This window comes from Buteo buteo, chromosome 2 (assembly GCF_964188355.1).
Source record: "Buteo buteo chromosome 2, bButBut1.hap1.1, whole genome shotgun sequence".
Lineage (NCBI taxonomy): Eukaryota > Metazoa > Chordata > Aves > Accipitriformes > Accipitridae > Buteo > Buteo buteo.
In genome coordinates, this window is record NC_134172.1 from 17,985,085 (window position 1) to 18,008,135 (window position 23,051).

At 48.7% G+C, this 23,051-nt stretch overlaps 1 protein-coding gene across 1 annotated transcript; it reads right to left on the reverse strand.

Moving 5' to 3' along the window:
- Nucleotides 1-16,405: 16,405 nt before the first annotated feature.
- On the reverse strand, nucleotides 16,406-21,118 carry BAMBI (BMP and activin membrane bound inhibitor). Its single transcript, XM_075046833.1, has 3 exons — nucleotides 20,793-21,118; nucleotides 17,594-17,884; nucleotides 16,406-17,150 (listed from the first exon to the last, which is right to left on the reverse strand). The coding sequence occupies exons 1-3, from the start codon at nucleotides 20,866-20,868 to the stop codon at nucleotides 16,732-16,734; spliced, it is 786 nt and encodes a 261-aa protein (XP_074902934.1). The 5' UTR covers nucleotides 20,869-21,118; the 3' UTR covers nucleotides 16,406-16,731.
- Nucleotides 21,119-23,051: the final 1,933 nt, after the last annotated feature.

Here is a 23,051-nt window from a genome sequence, read left to right on the forward strand (position 1 = left end):
TGCACTCTTCCACCTAATACCTGGAAGCTCTAGCAAAACTACTTATTTTTCCCCAAGATTTGAAGGATGTAACCAACTTATAGCGTTTGCTCAGGGCATCAGAAATTCTTGCAAGTCTGAATTTTGAGACAAGGCTCTGCTCCCTCTCCCCGCTCACCCATGCGCTTCCCAGCCACTCCTGCACAGCGTGTCCTCCCAGAGCAAGCACGCACGGGGACAAGGCTGTCACCCCGGCCAGCCCGTGCCCGTGGGCATTGCAGAGTGCCCCTGCCCGTCTCCTGCCAGGGCAGCACGGGAACCACAGTACCCAGCCCCAGGAAACCCAGCTCAGCGTGGACAGAGACCCCCCACCAGCACACCGCCCCGTCCTCGCCTGCCTGATGCAGTCACTTCCAGCAATCTGGTTTTCTTTCTTTGTTTTTGATCATCTTGTCTAAAATAATTAAAGGGGAAAAGCATTTCCCAAATAAAAATATCAACAAGTGAGCTTCCCCGCTTTAATCTGCACCCCCTCCGTCAGATGAGACCCTCCTATTAGCACTGTGCCAGTTTGCGATTTCGTTAAATGAGTAGCTGATTGTAGAGTAATTACAACCTTCCCTGGGCTGCTGCTAGGTTTTTTTCCTGTCTGTTTTAATTTCAATTTCCACAAGTGGTGAGAAGCCCCTTTTTTGTTCCTGCCTTGCTCTGCCGTGGTCTGTTTGTTCCCAATCACAGATTTTTCCCCCTGGTGAAGGGAGGGCTGGATAATACTTGGGTGTAATTCCTGCCCTGGTCATGTGTAATTTGGTACAGAATGAGTAAATGTGCCTGTAATTTTGCTTTCGTTGCCGTGCAGCTGTCTACCGTCTGGATGGCGGCACCGTGATACCGTTACCTGTTTATCTCCCGGAGGTACAAGTACTGCTGGCAAGCCCCTGCCCATCGCTGTTTATGTGCAAGGAGTTAATATCATAGCATTACAGTGCCCCTTGGTGAAACTATAATTAGGCAACGGTTTTATTTTACTGCTTGTGAGCACTCCCTGACAGCACAGCCACTGGGTGCTTTCCAAACTGCTACAGTTTCAGGCCCCAACCTGAAATTCTCATTTAGAGGAGGACTTTCACTCTTGCTAATCCCTCAAGTACCTCTCTGAGGCCCCGGCTTGCACGGGGGGTGCCGGGGCATGGGGCTGGACTGGGCAGGGTTGGCAAATGCCAGGGTGAGCTTCTCTGCTCCGTTGGCTGTGTGATGGCAGGACAAGGCACCGGAGGCGTAGGGCGATGCTCATGGGCTGAGCAGGAGGGCCGGGGGGTGCGGTGCCCCAGCAGCGGTGGTCCAAGCAGCCTGCTGGCCCCGGGAGCCGTGGGCGCAGAGGCTGGGCGTCCAGCAGCGCCAGCGCCGACAGGTTGTAGGAAAGGAGGAGCGGCTGAACAGCAATGGCTTTTTTGTCAGGGGAGCTATTTTAAACCATCTTCTTTGTGGGTAGCCCTTTTGGCTCCCAAGTCTGTCTGAGGCAGAGGTGTAGAAAATGTTGGAGGGCAGAACATCAGAGCAGCGCTCCAGGAGGACAAAGACAGTCTGTCTGTGCCGGAGCGCAGCCTTTCACAGGACTAAGAGGCACACTCACACTTGCTCATCTGAGACTAAAGCTACAAACATATCCAAGGCTTCTGTACCTACCTCAGAGCTCCTGTTATTTAGGCATTTACTTGTGATTTTTCTTTTTCCTCCAACACCAGACACCCCTCTTCTTGCACAATCTCCATGCAAGCCATGGAAAGCCGCATGGCCCTGAAGGACACCAGCTCACAAGACCCTAATAAAACAGCACTGGCTGCTCCAAACCACTGCTTTTAGGGCTACTCAGATGTTAGACAGATGGGCAGAGTATAAGCATCTAGGGAGAAGAGTTATTGGCAGGAAGAGAGTCACTAGATCTGTTGTCTACAGCGACAGGGAGGAAGAAATCCAAGAGGAAGGCAGGGACAGTCTGCATCCCCCGGGACCGCAGACAGCCATGTAGTCTGAGGGGTTGCCTAGTCTTGGTGAAGCACCTCTGCCTCTTTACGGGGGCTCATGCCCCCAGCTGGGCACCTAACAGCCTCTGGCCAGGGCTGGAGGTCTCTCCTGTCTGGGAACATGGGCTGGGAAGTCAGAGGCAAAGAGCAGACCCGAGCCCTTGAGGGGTGGGAGGACTGCAACCCCACGGCGCTGCCCGGAGAGCCCAGTCCCCCTTTCCCAGTGGATGCCCATGCCTGGGGGTCTTCTGCTTCCCTGTGGCCACACTGGGCACTGTATACACTGACACAGGGCACGGGACCTTCACATGTTTTATAGCCCAGTTTCAGCCACAGACGACCTTGTGGCAAGCTAATGCCCAGCTTTCAAAAGCCTGCCAGATTGAGTTTCCTTTGAGCATTCGCTCAGAGCAGTGACTGACATTTCTGGCATATGGGCAACGTGCCTGGCTGTCCCGATAAAATATGTCTATGCCTTCCCATCTTCAGCAGGGACCGAAGGCATTTTCAGCGTAAGGCAGAGCTGCAGCAACTTCTGCCTAAACTAACATTTCATTTCCTTGCTACAGCTCACTTCTATTGTCATCACTTTCATGCCTCTAATTAACTTGCATCTGTTTCGTGTTTGAAGTTTATAACACTTGCCCACTTTGGCTACAGTAGTTTATAACCCAATGCTAAACATATGTTTATGTTTACTGCACACTAGCTCTGAATCCTTTGACTTAGCCTAGTATCAGTTCATTATGCCATTAATGGGGAGCGTCTGAGACAGGGCTGAAGCCTTTAGTGGCAATAAATTGGGGAATCATTTGGAGACGGTTGACGAGAGGTGGCCAGTGAGGACATGCCTGGCCTGACATCCAGAGGTGTTGAGCACTTGCCACCCACCCTGTAACCACTGGGATTTTTAGCACCTCCACGCATGAAACCACAACAGCTTTCAGCAAAACTGTCTTGTGGATCTCAAAGAAGACTTAACTCCTGTGCCATCTTGGCTCCAGAGGTCCCCAGCACGCCTGTCCTACTTTTAAACTAAGTGCCCATTGACTTTGCATTAGGGCTAATGAGGTCTTCAAAAGGGTTACAGATGGCCAGGCGGGGGGCGGGGGGTGGGTTGTATAATGTACCATATTACATATATAATGTATAGCATATTGCTAAATAATACTTAACACCTGCCATAGCTGTAAGGTAACAGGTGGTGTCCTGGCACCAGCTAAGGTGAATATTGAGGTCCAGTTGGTGATTCAGGCCAGTTTTACATTCATTAGCATCAGTGGAGCTACTTCTGTTTTCCACCAGACACGATAAATCATGCCAACATCTGGGTGAAGTAAGCACACCGCCTCTTCATAGCCTGAGCCATTAAGGTGATGCCTAGATTAATGTGTTTATTTTTCATATAGATAACAGGATGCTCCTTAGAGCTAATAAGTATTTACTTTCTCTTGCATTGCTATTATCTCCCTCATTGAGAACTGTAATTAGCATCATTGATCGCTTGTGTAGTCTGCCTTCTAATTTTTTTTTGTGCTATTGTTGACTGAAACTGCAATGTGCATTATGTCAATACAGGAGAAGTTATGTCTGATTTCTGCCTTTACACTGTTTGGACTGCTCTACCCAGGAGCTGTGCATAAGCTGTTCCTGTAACACACCACAATACTTTACACTGTACATCCCATTTAAAAGGACACTTTTAAAAGGACAACCATACATTTTCCATCCAACAAAAATACCCTCCCTGCTAATATTATCACCAAACACTTGAATTAGCTGCTTCCACTTCTCGCATGGTTTCTTGATGGGGGTAGACAGCCATATCCTGAGGTTCTTGCTGGGGCAAGTTTCTATCACCAAACCAAAGGGCAGGCAGCAGGCAGCCACTCCATATCTGGAGACCCAGAGACAAAAGGACCTCCCCCTCACTCTCCCTGTCCACAGGCACTGCTCTCAAGAGGTGGTTCCACACAGGACATTTTCTGCAAGCATGTGATCTCTTGCTGCCAATTAAAAATGTCACAAGAGTCTTCCTGTTATTGACTACACACAGCAAGGATTAGATAAAACCACAGCCATGACGCATAAGGAAATGCCCACTCATAGAGCCTGAGATGCGATCGGCGATGTCTTGCTGAAGTCAATTCCACAAAGCTCGTTTGCAGCAACAGATATCTGACCAAGCATGTCCAGGACAGCTGCTCTTCCTGTTTGGGAGAAAGCATTAGTTTACATCCATCTACAGTCACCCATTTTTTTTCAGATAGCAAAAGCTACACAAATAATAGATTTGCAATAATAAAATTTGTACAGCAAATTGACCTGGAAAGTAAAATCCTTTGCACAGGGTTGGGTTTTTTTTCTGGCTTCCATACATCCACATAGGCATGAGCACACACTGACAGAGGCATGTTGTGAAGAGCCTCTCCTTTCCAAACAGTCTCTGAGGGCAAAAGTCATCCCTAGCACAAAAGCCATTGCAGAAGGACCTCAGCACCCTCAGAGCATGGCTAGAAGGGATGTCAGCTCCTTCAGCGTCCTCCTGCAGAAAGGGCCATCGCTAACACCAGACCAGGCCAGCCACGGCATCATCTAGCCAAGGACGATCCAACCCAAAGCAATTAAGCTTTGCTTCCTCTCTGTACCTGGTTGTGCGTGCCTTATACCTGGACTGCTTTTCAGTAAGAATCAAGCTGGAAGAGAGTCACCCCAGTTTTTGCCATGTCCACCTGCATTACGTCCTATCCTATTAGAAATCTGGAATAGGGAAAGACTCCTTGTTTCTTTTGTTTAGCTTTTCTCTCATCTTGTTGGATAGGAAATGCTCAAACTCTTCCCTAATTTGGCTGAAATTCAATTCACCTAGTCTCAAACCTTCAGAGCAGAGAAGAATCCATTAAGGTAATTTCCATTTGTCCTAGCAACGAATTGGTATATGGAGACATGAAGAAAAGAATTTTGAATTACTTTTTTTTCCATTATCTAGTTCTCACTTGCTGCCTTTTCCCATTTGCCTAGCCTGGCTTCTTCATTCTCCTTGCATCCGGCCCATAGCAATTATCTCAACATCTAGGAAAAAGCATTAGGTTTTAAGATCTCAGGCTCCATTTTGACAAAGGCTTTGCAGTCCAGAGACACTAAGGGGAGAGGATTAAACTTCCATCTGTTTGCCTTGAGGAGGCAAAGCAGAGAAATCAGAGAGAGGTTTCAAAAGATGCTCGCATGATAACATTGCGCACTCACTAGGCAGGAAAGTCTCAGGTAAGACATATCTGCTTGGGAGTTATCCCAGTCACCAAGTGGAACAGGTTCTTAAAAGTTCACTTTATACACAGCAGGCTGGAAAGATTCCTTTGGATCCCTTCCTCCAGAGTGCCTGATTGCCTCTCTAGAGCCATGCCATCTGCAGCTACCATTTTTCAGAGAGGAGTAAGTGGCCTGATCCTCCACGCAGCTGAAGCACAAACTGAAACACTAGCACAGCATCGCCCAGAGGGAGCAGAGCCATCCCGTGGAGGAGCAATCCCATTCCTTCATATATGTGAGCATCCCATAGCACAGCTCGGGCAGGAAGGGTGGTAGGACCACCACCTGGTCCCCTGTAGCACCCCAATCCTGGGACCACTGTCCCCAGGGAGAAGGGGTGCAGGAGCCACTGCGATCTGGCCGCTGCACCGGGCACTGGCACTGACTTTTCCAGGGACAAAGCTGAGTGCGGCCATGACTCATCAGCCTCCACTGCCCCACCAGTGTGGCTGGTGACTAATTGTATTTACTCCTATTCTTCGTGTTTTGGGGAGAGCAAACATAAACAGGGCAAGCAGAAATTGTTGCTATGTCTCTACTGTTTCCTCCTTTTGCCAAGTAGGGGTTTTCCCTCACACACATCGTTTTAGAGCAGTATTTTAAGTCTTTTTTCTTATTTTTAAAAAATAGTTTGAACATTTCTTGGCTGGTGGGAAAAGAAGGAAGGAAACTCCAGGGAGTCATTTCTGATTTGGTACAGACTCTGGGGAAAAGTTTCTGTAATCTGTCTACAGGACAGTGCTGGTCCTGTAGAAAGTCCTCTCAGCAGCAAGCATTGCCACAACGCAAAGCAGATTGCTTCCCAGTGCCCTGAAGAAGTCCCCATGGGGTCTGGAAAGATCAGCTGTAAGGATGACATCTCCAAGGATATGGCCCAGAAACACAGTGCCCTTGGAAACAGGTCTCCTGGCAGGAACATCAAGCATCTTGAAGGCTGGTCTGGAGAACCAGCTGCTGTCACACATCCTTGCCTGGGAAGCCCTTATGTTTTTACGTACTCACATACCTATAGTCCCTTGCACACACTTGTGAATATGCAGGTATCATTGCACATAGATATATTTAGTGCGAATCTGCAGCTCATGTCCGGAATGGACCTGAAAAGTCCTTGAGAGGTGAAGTCTTCTCCCTACCTGGAGAACATATAGATTGGCCAGGGGAAGCAGGAAGAAGAGCAAAGGATGAGTGTGCAGTCAACTGGACAGGGCACTCAGATAACTCAGGTTCTATTGAATATGTTATTAATTATATAAAAACATTACACAAATATAAAATAAATTATATAGTACTGATATCTAAGTTGATTACATAATTCCAGCCTCAGCCAGAAGACTCAGAAGATTTTATTTGTAAGGTTTATAAACACATATTTTTATGGATTTTAGAATATGCTCAGCAAGTAGGATGCTTTCCTGAGAGACAGGAGACCTTTGGTCAAGCTTTCACGCATGCAAAACCCAGAGGACTGTTAGTGACAGTAACGGCAGTGACGGTGACAGTGCCCCGGCAAGGCAACCCGACCCAGGCTGACCCTGGTCACAGGCTGCCAGCCTCTGCAATCTGCAGTTGGGCATTTAATTCCAGGTTTAAGCTCACCTCTGTGCTCTGCCTGCAAGCTGGCCTGTTTAAGGAGCTGAAATCTTGCTGCGAGAAACCTGCCCACGCTGGACACCCTGAGGCTCCCACTACTGCGCAGCCAGCGCCGGCAATGGCTTTGCCCCTCTCCAGGAGCTGTAAGCTCTGGGGGTGATGCCTGCTGCAGCACCCGCAAAGCACTAAGCGCCACGAGGCCCAAACTCACCTGATCCACAGACGTTACACATCTGTAACACAGCATCACCAAATCGCTGTACGTAATTGAGTTGAACCCCGTACGGTACCTAACGCTGGCTGCAGCCGTCTCGTCGGACCCTTGCCCAGTGCAGCCATCCTCAGGTTGCGACCAAAGCCGGTTCTTCATCCTCCGCATGCGCTGAAGGCTGGAAGCCAACTCATCCGTGTTGTATTTCAGTGCTGGGGTGGGTTCCTTTGTTGCTTTTTTCTGTTAATTTTGTATAGCATCCTGATAGTCCTGATAATGCTGCCACCTTCTTGACACATCACATCACAAGAGGCTTGCTTATTACTACAGCTACAGCTGTAACTATTTTCAGGGAAGAAAATAGATTTTGCATGCTCTGATCTTCCTTTTGTGCCAAATCCTTCCACTTTGTCCCAGGCAAAAACTGCCAGTGACTTTCTCTGGCAGAACTCCACTGTCCTATTCTGAAATGTAGTCTTTGATGGCAGTTACTCTCCAATTACTGCTATTCAACCGTACCAGCTTTTTAGAAAGCTGTTGGAAAAAAAATCCCCAAAATCAAGAAAAAATGAGATTAGTATCCGTAAGTCCAGGTGTGCAACTTTTACTCAAAGGACAAAAATGGCTGGTTGTGGAGGAAATCAGTGGGATGAGATACTTAAGTAAAGACTGGAAACTATACCTGTATATTGTATTTCTGATTCATTTTCCCTGAATCATATAGGTAGCAGAACCCTGTCATCTTGCTATTGGATGTTTCTATCAAATGGTGCTGGGACAAAAATCCACTGAAAGCACCCCCAGCTGTGATTAAGGAGACACCAGGCCATCTGTCCTGCAGCAGGGCTTTACTCAAGAGCAGACGCCTCAGGAATCCCAATACTGGCAACTATCTACTTACAAATTTGTCATATGTAATGAAATACTCCGGAAACTATTTGCAAGCAAACAGTTCCCAGGGTATTTCATTACTCATTACAAATTTGCAAATTGCTCATGAATGATCAAATATTAATCTGTAGATAGGGTGCAGTTTCAGAAGAGATCCGCTGTTTCGATAAGAGATCACCCATGTTCAATGGGCACCCACTCGGTGCTGTATTCAGGACTGTTACATCAGGCTCTTCAACTGCCATTTAAAAACAGCAAGTGTCATTCCATATTTAGCCATGTATTGAAGATTACTGGGCCATTATAATCTGCTTGCTAAGACGCTGACGGGAGAAAGTCGAGTGCCTCCTGCATGCGAGGAGACGCTCTGGAAGTCCTAAGAGCTCCTGAAGCCCTCGGGGCAGCGGGTGCCCTGGCTCCAGCGCACATGCAGCCCCAAGGCGGAGCAGACTATTTTTCTGATACCATGTACATAACGCTCCACCCAAGCCTCCCTGTGTAAATAGAAAATAAAGTCAAATTATGCCAGTAAAGAGTGGATTACACTGGTCACTGGGAGTGCTTGTGTATGTTCAGCCATAAGCTACGATAAGGCGTTTGCCATAAAATGCCTCCTGGAGGCAGCTCTCCTGGAAGCTGCAAGATGCCAGCAGCACCACCAGCATTTCACTTCACGCAGTGGGGACAGCAAGGCGCGGGCTGAGGAATGGGTCGGAGCTGCTCGGGAGCCCAGGAGTCCCCGGGGCCGAGGGGGGTCCCTCTCTCTTGCAGGAGAAAGACAGGAGCATTGATCACCACCAGCAGATATAAGGGGACGAAGTTCATTTCAAAGAGGTAAAGGGTGACAACCTTTCTACAGACAAAACTGTCCCGCAGTCAGTAAAGCACAGTAGTAATCGGGACACAGATAACAGAGGGTATAATGAAGACAGAGATTACAGAACCCCACAACCAATCCATCCTGCAGCAAAAAGCTGCTGTAAAGCAGTTTTAATGCTAGCTTATAAACACAATTAGAAATTTAATGCTTTGGTATTGGATGGTTTTAAGAACAAAAACTTATGGCAAGTTTCACTGGCATTATCATAAATAGAAAAAAGTCTGAGCAGGTCCCAAATGTGGTGCATTTCTTACAAACAAAAAGAAGAATTTATTTCTGTCATCCATTGACGCAAAAAAAAGTGTTGTCAGGCTCTGATAGAAAAGCTACACGAAAAACCGCTTGCAGGAGAGTTGGTTTTATACTTCTTATTCATGAAGAGGAAGAACCCAGCGTTTGGACCTGTCCCGTCCCGAGGTGAGGCTGCTCGGCTGTGGAGGCTGGCAGAGGCCGGCTCCGCTCACCCACCCAGGAGCCCATCGTGGGGGGACCACGCTCCCACCTGCCCTCCCACCGGCGAGCAGGCAGGCGGAATCGGAATTGGGTTGGAAGAAACATAGTTGTGGCTGTCCCTTACAGTCCCCCTGGGGAAAAAAAACCAAAATCAAATAAGGGAAAGGTTATTGCAGACTGATAACAGCTAGGGAGGCTGGGAACGGTACCTGTTGCCAGGGAGAGTTTGCTCCAGCGCAGGCAGGGCCCCCCTGCGCCTCCGGCCCTGCGGGGAGAGGTCAGGGAAAGGCATCCAGGGGAGGGAGGGAGCCGGAGAGGAGCACGGCCGGTGGATGAAGAGCCGAGGAGAGATTGCAGCCAGTCAGACCGGGGGCCCAGGTGGTCAGGGAGTGAGATTTGAGGAAGGGGGTTTGCGGGAAAACCACTGCATGCGTTCATCTAATTGAAACCTTCATCAACACGCGTGTGCGCGAAGGAGGTGAATTACGGCTGAGCGCCCAGCTTTGGGCACGTGGTATCCTTCAAGAGCTGGTCTTCTGCAGGCTTAGCAATCACCTTGTGATTTCTCGTGTGCAAAATAATAAAAGGGCGTAGGTGATGGAAACTTTTTGCAGAGAGAAATGGGAAAGAGCAATCCAGCCAGCAGCGAGATGGCTGCAGAAACAGCCGCGCTTCTGCACTTGCTGCTTTATGCTGCTCTTGCTCGTGCCATGAGCATGCTCGGGAGAGAGCACAGGGCTCCTGCCTGGAGGGATGGGAGGATGGAAATGCATCACCCCACGGCTGGAAGTCAGTCCGGTAAAGGCGCAGCTTGGTCTGGGGCTCCCGTGCCAGTGAGGTGCCCATAAGCACAGGGCAGGGATGGTGTGGATTTTCTGGGAGGCCCTCCTTTGGGTTGGGGGAGCTAAACCAGGTCTGACTTCAAAACGTTTAAAAGGTGTCCCCTCCTGAGCCCAGCGTCAGCGTGCACCAGAGCCAGCCCAGCACGCCGTGAGCACAGCCCTCCTTCCCTTCATGCTGCCAGGGTGCTCCTCCCCACAGCACCTGAGGGAAGAACCGGCTGCAGCCCAGGACAACGCTCCTGAGCCAGGTGGGAGGCTGCCCCCGACGAACACACAGCCATGCTGATTTGCACCCCGAATCGCGTCCAGTGTGAGCCTTCGCTCCCCCATTACCACCGCCAGCCAGGGCAGCTGGACCACCGCTGTGAGGAAAACACCAACCCGATGGCCACCAGTAGTGTGGCTGAACCCTGGCTTTGTGCAATTAACTCTCAACCCCACACCCCCCCTGGCTATAACAAAGCAAATGCCATGGCAGGAGGGGGACCCCCCGGATCCTGCTGCAGCCCCCCAGCAATGGGCCCACTGTGACTGCAGGTGTCCAGTGTGGAGCTCAGCAAAACCCTGCCAGCCGCCATGACAAAACACACACCCCCCCCAGGACCCAAGTGAATTATGCACATCCTTAAGTATTTGCAGGATAGAGGCCTTAGTTCACTGGGTTAAAATACCAGAAGAATATAAAACACCTCTACCTCTGGAACCCACTGCACTTAATAAAAATGCTGGGGACCCTGCTGGAGCTAAGCCATTGTTGATAGCCATAAAAAATTGGTTAATAAATCTTCCTCCCTTGATGAAATAGCTACTTCACAGCCAGAACTAAACAAATTGAGCATTTCAAAGCAACCTGCTTGACACAAGCCCTGATTTGCACACAAATACAAGCATCCCCACCGCCCAGCCTGGGCAGGACCCCGAGCCCGCGCTCTTCGTCCCTCCCCGTTGTCACAGACAAGTGCCAGGAGGAGATTTACTGCACCAATATTTTCTTCCTGAGTGACAGGAAGGGGATTTACCTCTGCAACCCGCAGGCCGTTAGGGTGAAACAATCCCAAAAGCAGAGACCGGCCTGGCGCACAGCGGCCACGCTGGCTACCCCCACCTGCACTGCTGGGCTGGGGGTCCCCCGCCACCCAGAGCCTCTGTCGCAGACAGACACTAAAAGTTCGTCGGGATGCCGCTTTTACCTTTTTTGGGTTGCTCTCCTTTTAAACATGGAAATGTAATTAAAAGAAAGGCAAGCGCTCATCCCCCTGCTGCTCCACAGACACTATCCTGAAAGTTTAAACTAATAGGTAAAAAAAAAAGCAATTAAAGAAGAGGCTCTGTTCTTAACAAGTTGTCTCAAGTCAGTATTTTTTAAACGGAGCTGATAGCCAAGGGGAGGGAAATAAGGCATTTCACTAGCTTTTTCCAACTGCATGGCCACTGATGTATTAGAGTAGTGTGATAACTAGACAGAGAAAGATACTTTAACATTCCAGTTTTAATAAAAACTTCTTAAAAAAGAGTCTCACCCTAAATTCATGCCAGTTACTTCTTTCACAAAGTCAGCGCTGACTTGTTCTCTTCCCTCCTGCCCACAGGGAAGAGAGCAGGGCCGGGCTGTGGGGCAGGACCTGCTTTCAGGCAGAAATACTTAGTGAAATGTTGCATCTAAATATTGACATTTCAACAGAACTCACTATTTCTTTAACTGGATGTTATATATTTGCCTAGAGAATCACACTGGGGAAGAAAAAGCAAATTTTTACGCCCAAAAGGGTGATGAGCAAATGTGAAATTTTTCAAAGCCATTTGATTTGGGACTCAGATTTCCTGATAACTTGTTAGGATTTGGGTTTGCAAAACAGGTGTTTGGCATTTCTAACTCCCTGCTCCCTTTAGGAGACATCAAACTGAGCATTAAACTCCTACGGTCTTGAAAGTTCAAGTCAAGGTGGTTTTTGTTTTGCTTTTCCCCCTGAAGGTCAGTTCAGGATTGAATCCTTTTGTCAAGGTTGGCTGGAGAGCAGAAGGCTCTGTTAATCTGCAGGCACTGCGGCTCCCTCCCAGCTTCCTTCCCTCGCAGTTTGTTTTGCTTCAGGATTCACCCCCTGGGATTGTAAAGGCTGCAGACGAGGGTTAGAGGTGAAACAAAGAAAACAAGGTTGGTTGTTTATTTAGAGGGAGCCAGAATTCATAATGTTGGAGACACTAGGCCCCTCCCAAGAGATAACCGTAATTTTACAGCACCTCTCCACAACTTTTTTTTTTTTTCCAGAAGTAAAATACAGTGACAGATCCAAGATACCAGTTCCCCGAGTAACTTCTAGAACCAAAACAAGAAAGAGTTTTTTCCTGCGAAGTGACCAGCCACTGGAACTAAACAGACATGCTTCCATTGATCTTCACGTGGGAAAGCATCTGAAAAAAAATTAATAAAGACAACTTTGCCTCCTTCGGACACCTTCTTCTTTTATTCACTCAACTTCTGCCTTATTACGGAGGTCTTTTTCTGACCATAGATCTTTTTTCCTTGGGAGATAATCTCCTTATCCCCCTCCTTTTCAATGAGAAGGCCAAATTTTGCTTTCATTTATTCGCTGTGGAACCCCACTGACCAGCAGCTAACAGGCACATCCCATCCCACACAGGCAGCCTGGCGATGTATTTTCCCTGTTCATACCTTGTTTTAACGATCACAACAGCAGCAAGGGAAGGTGCAGATGCATCCATTACACCTAAGGAAAAACCTTGCTCTTTCCCTAGGCTTTTCTGGGTGTTTGTCCTCCAGGGCAGCATCCACTTGCAATGAGATCGCTGGATTTACAACAGAGCAAGTGGTTGTACAACAACAAAAACTGGATTCCAGGGTCCTGATAAGAGAAGGTAAGCCGTCCTGTGACCAGAGCCTGGCCAGTCACCCGACCACTAATCCGGGGTGAATCTGCTGGCGTCAGTGGCTTTACGCTAAACACACACTGGGGTGAAAAATGAGAGTCGCAGCTCAGCTCAGGCAGCCCAGCTCCAGCACTCTGCTACCAGAAGTGGCTGCTTACTTTCAAGCTCTCCGCACAGCCTGTAATCACCCAATATTGAAACCAGATTTACAAGCTCTTTAGAGGAGGAGAAGTTTGTGATTTCCAAAGCAGACGCATTTGGTATTTCAGAAAAAGGTCAAGCCCCCTGTGGAGTAAGGGGGTTTTAATAGAATCAGTTCAGCAGGAGTTAAGAGGAGACATACCAACCCAGCGGCTCTCAAAGCCGGGAGAAGCAGAGACATAAGAAAAGCCACAACCATTATTGTTTTGAGGAAAGAATCAGGGAAGAGAGAAGCACGGGGGATGTTAAATTACATCGTGGACATTTGATTTCGTTTATTCCGATCCGAAAGATTTTTCAGTTAGAAATAGAGAGGGTTGTCCTCCTTACGCTCCAGGGCTTGCAGAGTTTTCAAAGAAAGGAGTGTTTGTTATTGTCTGCAGGGGAAATCTGAGAGTGCATAGCACAATGACAAATCCAGGCTCCTAAGTCAAATGCATTTTAAAAGGTTAGCTATCACGTTGTCACACCTCTTCAGCCTCCAGCCTCTGGCCAGGCTCTCCAGGTATTAATTAATGTTTGTTCCCAGCCTCACTGGGTCGCATGCAGTCGGTGCCTAGACTGCCTTGTTGCACGCCGGTACGGCACCCAGCAGCTGGGAAGCCCATGGAACATCACTAAGGTCCCTCTTTGTCACAGGAATACAGGTTTTCTAAAAAGTGTAATGGACAGCTGCTGATGCTGAGGTCTGCAGGCAATGTAAGCAGCCACTATAGAAAGACTTACTAGCGATGCAGATGGCTATTGCTTGCTCCAACACCCTTTGGACTCTGCAGTCAGTAGTCTCAGTGAAAAGATTTGGGGCTTGTTCCATTAACTAACATAGCTGCTGCCAGACAAGACACCAGAGCTCATAATATAGTTTCCTGAATATATGGGCTTTAAAATAAATTGGAAATCCAGATTTCATCCTTAGAAGACTCTTCGACAGCCCAGAAACTTCTAGGCCATATCAGCTACCACACCTAAGCTATACATACCACACCAGGTAACAGAACAGCCCCAGGAGACGGCAGCTGCTAACCTGAGTGCCACCCCCAGCAACTCATGGCCCTGCTCCCAGGACTGCAGGGGAAGGCAACCTCTTTTTTTTTTTTTTGCATGATCTCTTTTCTTCTTTAAAAGATCACCACAGCAAGAGGCCAGGTAGAGCATCCTGGTCTTACTAGCCTTTTAATGTCAAGCATAAATAGGCCCTTATGTATTCAAATCAGCAGCAAATAAGTGGTGAAGGTCACAGGATGTTTAAATGACTATACAACACGCTCCCTCAGATTTCTGGAGAAAGCACTCGAAAGGTTTAGCCATCAGATCTTCTAACTTGTCTAGTCATCATAACTATGGGTGCAGCTACGCCTGACAGACAGTATTTCAGGTTCGTCTCTTTCAGCACGAAGTTCCCAGCCAGTCATTCCCAAAAATAATACGCTTGGCAGAACAGACAACTGCCCTAGACTTTCAGATCAGTGCAAAGGAAGGGCTGAGCTCTTATAGGAAAGCAGCACTTTGAAAGGTCAGCCAGAAGACCACAGGCCAGATTCCAACAGCAGTTGCAGCCACGTAATTTCTTAAACTTTAGCTGCAGAAAAAGGTAGAAATCAGAGAACACAGTTCTCTGCATTAAAAGCAGCTCTCTGTGCACTTCCAGGAAGTAAGAAGAGTCAGCAGCTTGAGGTACATAGGGGAACTAATCCTTCTAAACTATAATTTAATATTGCAAACATGAGCATAGTGGGACCTCAGCATTCCCAAGGCTCTCACTGTACTCAGGCGGTATGAGTGCTTAACTGTACGGGTAAGTTTGCAATATCGCTACCTGTTTGTGCAGCCAAGTGACCAACTTATGTCCAACAAGCCTACCGCATAGTTTAAGTGTACTTCCAGAAACACCAACTTGTGACCTAGAGGGGCAGGTTTCCCTTGCTTGCATCCCTTTGCATTTCAGGCTGCATATCCCAAAGCAATCTACCATAGCAAGCAGTACAGAAGATCAGAGCACTGCTGCAAGTTTGTTGTACCCACATTCGTGCCATCCCCTTTGTACTGGTGGCAACAGCAGGGACTCAACTCTACAACCTGAACAGAAGGAGGCAGAAGCATTTCTAAAACTATTTAAAACATAAATGCATAATAGTCTTGCCAAGTTTTATCTCCTGCAGCAGCATTTTGGACCTTTCTTTCACCATGATGTGGCATCTGCCTTTTAAGCAAGTCTACTTTAATTACCGCAACAAAGTCTAATAAAGAAAAATAAATACAATAAGATCCTTGGATAATCCAGAGGTTTTGTTTGGTTTTAGCAACTAGGTATTGAATAAATGAAATGATCATGTGAAGCCAACTACCTGAAGGAGTAAGAAACAACTAAGTGCACAAGTACTGGCAGGGAAGAAAAGCCACCTATGCAAGAACAGCATAAAGGAGGAGCCAGAGATTAAAGAGAGTACACTGTTGATTCTTCAGTCCCACACAACAGTAGCAGCATGTGATACTGAGTTACACTACAAAAGAGCAAGGCAGATGTTTTTCACTGTGCCCAGAGGGGTTACCAGCAGAAAATAATAATAAAAAATATATATACACACAGCAGGATAGGCATTGTGGTTTGGGGGTCCCCCTTCCCTTCCCCCTGCCACCCTCCCCCCCCCCCCCAAAGTGTAAAAGGTACAAAAGGAAAAAAGATCACAGAAAATAAGAACTGTAAGATGAGGAAAGAAAACCAGATATAAAGAATTAGGAGCCACCTTCTGATGTGTTTTGCACAGGGAGACAAAGCACTTCATTAACAGAGAGAAAGAAATAGTTATCAGGCAAAGCTGCAGAAAAATTCACTGAGGTTATGAGCAAAATGCGATAGCCAAGAACCAAGGATGTGGGTTCACTACTACTTGAAGTATTAAACAATAAAGCTGCCACTTTTCATTCTGAAATAACCACTCAATTACCCTCACAGAGTAGGAAAATAGACTCTGTTTTCAGAATCTAATTGTTATGCACAGCATTACCATGCATACCACCTTGATTTGCTTCCTGCCACCACCCCCCAAAAAAATTGTTTTCCAAAACAAAAGTCACAAACAAGTTTCAGACAAAATATATATATTTTAAAAAAATCTTTACAATAAGTCAGGAAACATAGGAGCTTGCATACAGTTTATTATAATAACTCAGTTCTCAGCTCCCTACAGTTCAGATAACCCTGGTGACAGTGTTTACAACTTCTAATTTTTGCTTTCATAACTTTAAAGCAAACAATACATTTGAGTGTATTTTACTCTGTGCAAATAAGACAACTTTTGGAATCCTTCAGAAGAAATATCCAAGATTCTGTTTGCAGAGGTCCTTTGTTTCTCAAAGATGATGTATGAGAGTTTTTGTTTTAAGATAAAGTGCTCCTGTCCAGCAGAACCCAAAGGCCTTCAAGAGTTCAGAGAGTAAGTTTAGCTCAGATTAAAAAATAATTGGTCATACAAATTCCAGCTTCCCATGTCCGCTGTACATTCCCCAGTGGACTAGTGAAAGAATTTTATCATTGCTGAGGTCTGAATGTCTCATTTTATCACAGGTCATGCAGCAGTTCTCGTGACCAGTCACAGGCACCATGCATTCCAAGTCCAACTTTGCCACCTGCCCTTTTTTCGAATGATGTCCATGAAAACTATAGTGCAAACGGGAGAGCATTTGCTGTCGTTGATCTTGCAGTCTCTTATTTTCACTCCTGAGCATCCGCAAGGCCAGCATGATAAGGAGCACCAAGATTAGCCCACCAGCTATAGGAACAGCAATTACAGCTGCCCTGAACCATAACTCTTTTGAAGAGGTCAATTCCTGCACCTTGGTGATGAGATTCCTGCTGCTGTCATGCTGATATCTGCTCCCTTGTCCTGCAAAGGGGAAAGATGTGAAGCTTATTTCAGTATCAACAGCTGGTTTATATACAAGCAACTGCCTTAAACATCACACTGAAAAGTTTAAGGAGCCATAGCTACACGGTCCGCAGTGTCTACAGAAAATACTCCTATAAAGAAGAAGATGAGTTTCTAAGGCTGCTTATACATGGAATTTCTTACCCTGATAGCCGATTTAACTAGGAACACCATTGCCATTGCTTCTTAGAAGCAACGTCAAGTTGGCAAGACAGACCTCCAAAATTAATGTAGACAAAAAAGCTACTCAGCTGAGATGCTCCCCCACATCCAGCCACCCACTTCTCCCTCTGGTGTCTCTGCTTCCATTAACAACTAAATCAATAACAGACATACAAGGTTTTGACTGTCACCAGCCTGATGGCCAGAAGAGAGATTTCACTGAAGCTTCCGTGCCCTACCTGAAGTATCGCCCCTGGAAGGGGACAAAACATCATGTAGTCCTCTGTAATTGCACATATCTTCATGACAGCATTCCAATGTGGACACGGTGGTGGTGCCAGAGTGGTTTTGTGCTTGTTTGGCTTGGCAGATATCAGCTGTGCTTGCAATAGAGTCCAAGCAGCCATGAGTAAGCGGGGAATGCGTATTCTGAGGATCAAGCAGTCTGGAGAAGCAGGCGCTAAGCTCAGATTTGCACATATAGCCAGTTGCAACACAGTGTGCAGCATCACAGTAGCATCTGATTTCACCTAAAAAACAAAAATTGTGCAAGAAAGGTAAGAGTTTGGTCCTTTAAGGACACCTCATTAGGTACTCTTATTAGCCGCAAGTACCATACAACCAAACTTGGTGCCAGTTTTGGGGTACCCCTCTAGACTGTAAATCCACAAAAGCAGGGGTTGTTTCCTTCCCATCACTGTACAGTGTCTACCTCGTTGTAACCTTAATCCCTGCAAATGCCTTGGGGCACTTGTTTTAATTACTAGTACTATAGCCCTTTGAATTAAAGCAAGAACATTTCACTAAAACAGGGATTGGGGGAGGGCGGGGGGGGGGCAAGGAAGGTCACAGTGGCTTTTTTTCCAAGGTAAATAACTAACAAGCCCATTTTATAGCTACTTCCACTCGCTGTCAGCAGCTGCATTAAACCACATTTAAAATGAAATCCCAGTTTTAAAAGCAAAACACACCTTCAGTCCTATAAGGAAGTCACATCTATGTTTTAAACCATTACTACAGGAACAGCGTTCTATTTTTATAAAGGTAACGCTTCTTTTAACTGGGCATAAGCACACAACAAAAATACTAGGTTTAAATATTTGTGTGACAAAAAAAATCGGAACTGCCGAATTGTTTATTACCTCTCAATACTGTGCCAAAATTTAAAAGGTTTAACTAACACCTTATAAAGCTATTAGCTAGAGCCATTACCATCCAAGTCTCCCAGTCAGGAAGGTTTTTACTGTGTGAAACTGGGCAACTATTTGCAATTTCTCCAGAAAGAGAAAAATTCTTTAAGTAGCCATTCATGCAGAAAGGCCTTTTTATCAGTATTATAAAACAGAAAGAGTGCAGTTTATAATTAATCTGTTTGCCAGAGTCCATGTCTCTCAACTCAAATGTAAAGTTATAAAATGGGGTGAAATTGCAAGGCTAAAAGCTCCCCCTTGCCCCTCCCCAATTTTGCATGCAATCCAACATGCGGTCAAAAGGGGAAACACTTAGACTGAAAATCCTCTACCGGCTCTACGAAAAATCTCTCAGGAAACCTCAAAAATTTCTGAAGGAAGCGATAAAAAAGTTCCCTTCATAAAACTCTTCATTTTGTGCTCTCCAAACTGCTCTGGTACGAATTATACATGTCCTGTGCTGTAGGGAAAACTTACTCTTTCTAGGCAAGTTGCAACTCAAATGTAATTCAATGTGCCATCAATCCAAGGTTCAGGAGGAAGCCAGATTTTGGAGCCATCCTTAGAAGAGTGGACTTAAAACTCCTTCTAATGCGCCTGGTGTACTTGCCACCATAGTGGCACCGAGGCTTTCAAAGTCAACTGAATTGTCAGATGTCTTCCTTCTATAGTCTGCACTTCAAAAATCAATCTCCAGGCTTCCCTGCTGCCACCACTTCTTATGATGCTTCCTACCACCCCATACCTAAAGAGTATTCTGAAAGATGTTAAAAGTCATCCCAACCGAGTTAGCTTCCCCCTCTTCAGCCCACCTTAATAATTTCCCCGAAACGCTACTGCGGGCTCCAGGCCTTGAAGTTCCCGCTGCTCTTTAATAACTCTGCTTAATAGAAGCCAAATGATGGAGTGTCTCACTGTCTCCAGTCCAACTCCCTTGGGCTTTTAGACCAAGTAACCTAATTTTTTGTGAATTCACACACACTGTCATCCAGCATGCTATGGAAAAAAGACTCAGTCATTTTCTAAGCATTCTATGTAAAATCTTCCCCCTACGCTCTCTGAAAAAAAAATAATTTTCATCATTTTCTCACTGTATGAGTGTTAAAAATAAGATGCGAACAAGAAACAGCACCAGAGCCAACAGTCCTTTCGTGAGTCTCAGCACAGCACGGGAAGAAAGTGAAACAACATGCACACTTCCATTTTAACTGTTTATACAATCAGGCTTAAAATTCTACATTTTACTGACCCAAGACAAACTTATAAACAAAATCTGACAAGCTAGTCATCAGGTTAATTCAACTGCTTTTTAATTAAAGCCACGTTTTCAGTGAAACAGAATGGACTTTGTATTACTGTATTAAAACTGCATTTCTGTCAATTCATAAAGTTTCTTCCTGTGCTATGCAAAAGGCCAGAAAGGGTATTTAGTATTTTGAAACAGCGAACAATGCCCTTCTGTTCCCTCCTCTTTCTTGTTACTGTATGTAGCTATTAAAGAAAAATGTCTGCTTTTAGTCAAGATGGCTACAGGAGAGACTGCAGGCTTCTCTTAAAGCTTTTGAAGTCAGCAGCAGCCAGAAGTCTGTGATCCCCTAATTATATCATTATCAGGCACATAGTTTCAGTATCTGCGACTTCACATCACTCAGTCACTCCCTGTTCTGCCCGCTTTGATGGGGCCAGCGGGCTCCCCCCTGCACGCTGCAAGGGCTGTTATTTGGGGTTAATTACAGCCTTCCTTCCAAAATAAATAAATACCGTCGCACACCATCGCCACGCTAACTTATCCTTTAACCTCCTCCCCGGAGCACGGCGATCACCGGCAGCCGGCGGGTCGCCTCTGCCCCGGGAGGGCGCTCCCCGGGCGGCCAGCCCCCAGCCCCCAGCCCCCAGCCCCGCGGCGGGCGGCTGACAGCGCAGGGCGCGGCCGACCCTCGGCGCCGCGGGCGAGCCCGGGGCCGGGACGCCGCTCCCGCCTCGACAACCGCGGGCCCCCGCGCTCGGACGGGCCGGCTCCGGCGGCCAGGTGGGGAGGCGGGGAGGGGGGGGCCGGGCCGGGCCCGCCGACAAAGGCTCGGCGAGGGGCTGCCGAGACAGCGCGGGCCCCCGCCGGCCCCGCCGCCTGCACGGCTCCCCCGCGCCCTGCTTCCCTCGGGCAACGAGCCCCCGCGGGCGCCCCGCTTCCCTCGGGCAACGAGCCCCCGCAGACCGCGAGCCCCCTGGGGCTCCCCCGCCGCGCCCTCACCTCTGGTGAGCAGGACGGCCATGGCGCACAGCTCCAGTTGCAGCCAGATGAAGATGTAGCTGGAATGGCGATCCATTTACCCGCCCGCCCGCCCCGCGGCGCGGCGCCGCTCGCCACAGCCCGCAGCGCAGGCACGGCCGAGCCGCCGCCGCCGCCCGCCCCTGCCCCGCCGGAGCACCGAGGAGCCGCTCGCCCGCCGGCAGAGCCGTTGCGCGGCCACCGCTGCGGCGGGCAGGGGGGACGGCCGAGGCTCTCCGCCTTCCGCTGCCGCCGCGGAGGCCCCGTCCCCAGGAGCAGCAGGCGCGGCGGGCTGGCACGCTGCGGCCCGGCGGGCGCTGCCTCACTGACACGGCGGCGGCGCCTCCCGCCCCGTAAATACCGCCGGCGCCGGGCGCGGGCCGGGCCGCCGCGCCCCGCCCGCTGCCCCGCCCCGCCCCGCCCCATTGGCTGCGCCGCTCCGAGACGGGCGGGGCGCGCCGCGGGCAGGGCCGCCCCGCCCCGCCCCGCCGCCCCCGCCCCGCCCCGCCCACCCCCCCGCCGGCGGCGGCGGGCCTGGCCCCGCGGCGCGACGTGCGCTCCCGCCCGCGGCGCCCCCGGGCGGCGGCGGCGGCTCCGGCTCCGGCTCCGGCTCCGGGCGGGCCGGCTGCGCGGGCTATTAACCCCGCTTAATTCAATGATGGGCACTAAGTGCAGGTCCCCGGCCCCGGGGCCCTTGCCGAGATACCGATCGCTGGCGGCACGGAGCGCCCTCGCTCGCTCGCCGCGTCAGTTTCGGGGCTCTGCGGGGGCGGGAGAGCGGGCTCCGCCGAGATCCCTCGAAATAATCCCCTCACCGAGGCAGCCGGCAGCGCCGAGCTTCATAAGCGAATGGGACGGCTCTGGCTGCGAGCTTGGCGGAGCCGCGTTTAATGGATACCCAGCGCCGCCAGCCCCCTGCTTCGGGGTCAGAGCGGGAGGCGGCCGAACCCCCCCCGGGCTGCCCTCGGTGCCCCCGCTCCCGGCGCTGCCACCGGGCCTCCCCCGCGCAACCGCTGCCCGCCCTCCCCCGGCTTCTCTGCTCCCGAGGCTCGAGGCTGTGCGAGGGTGCGAGGGCGTTGCGACACCCGGGGTGCCAGAAGAAGTTCCGCTGCAGCCGGGGCTTCCTTCCCAAGGTTGTGGAAAACCTGCGCTCGGGCTTGACGCGGGGCTTAACGGCAACTCGGCCGGCACCGGCGGGGCGGCTGCCGGCTCCATCCCCCCGGGTCCACAGTGGGGTTCTGCGCCTCCTGCTCAGCCCCCCGGGTTTTCCACGCTGCTGTCACGTCCGCTCGGCAACGGCAGGCCCGTGGGTCAGAGCCGTTAGCAAACACACCCCACGGTAACTCTCTTCTCCTTCCAACATTTCCTTTTGTAAAGCAGTTGGTGGGGATGGAAGCACGAGGCGATGCTCCACCGCCCGGCTCTGACGCGGCTCCTGTGGGTCATGTTTAGCTTGGAGAGTTTTCCTCCGTGTGTTGGTCCTGAAAACAATGTGCCCCATAGTTCGAATTTCTTTGCTAACTTAGTTTTCTCCTTTCTATTCTCATTACATTTTATAAGCCTTGATTTCTACAGCACTTGCACACCGACTGTTTCCCATTTATGGGCAAAATGCTTTAAATATTTGGGTCCGCAGCTAGCATGAAAGCTGTTGGGTGATCTGTCGATAATACATTAATAGCAAAAATCACTTTAGAATTTGAATTTGAAATGTTTTGTGAGCCTTTGAAGACATTTTCGATTCGGGACGTAATACCTTGTGACAGAGACATTCCTCCCCTGAAAGAGAAAGGAGGAAATATGAAATCTGAGGCCGAGATAACTCCAGTTTACTTTGGCAGAGAGGAACAGACTGGATCTCCAGCTAATTAGTGCTGATGCCATCACACGTTATAATGGTTTTACTGTGAGTCTTGCGATTTGCATATGTATAAGATAGATATACACGTGTGCTGCACCGCAGTCTTTACACTTATGTTATACATATTTGCACTCCACCACAAAGTAATTTTCTAATTCTTGTTTCTGTTTAGAAATTACAAAAACAGCAAGATCAGCCAAGCCATATCTCCCACTCTGGCACCGGCTATCAGACATTCATTTGCAAACGTACAAAAATATAATTCGTTATAACTTCAAATCATTACAGCAACATGCGCAATTCTGTTTCTTCTGTTCCTACCGCTGGTGACAAGCGCATTTAGCAGTTCTCATTTGTTACACGCGATACCGACAGACTGG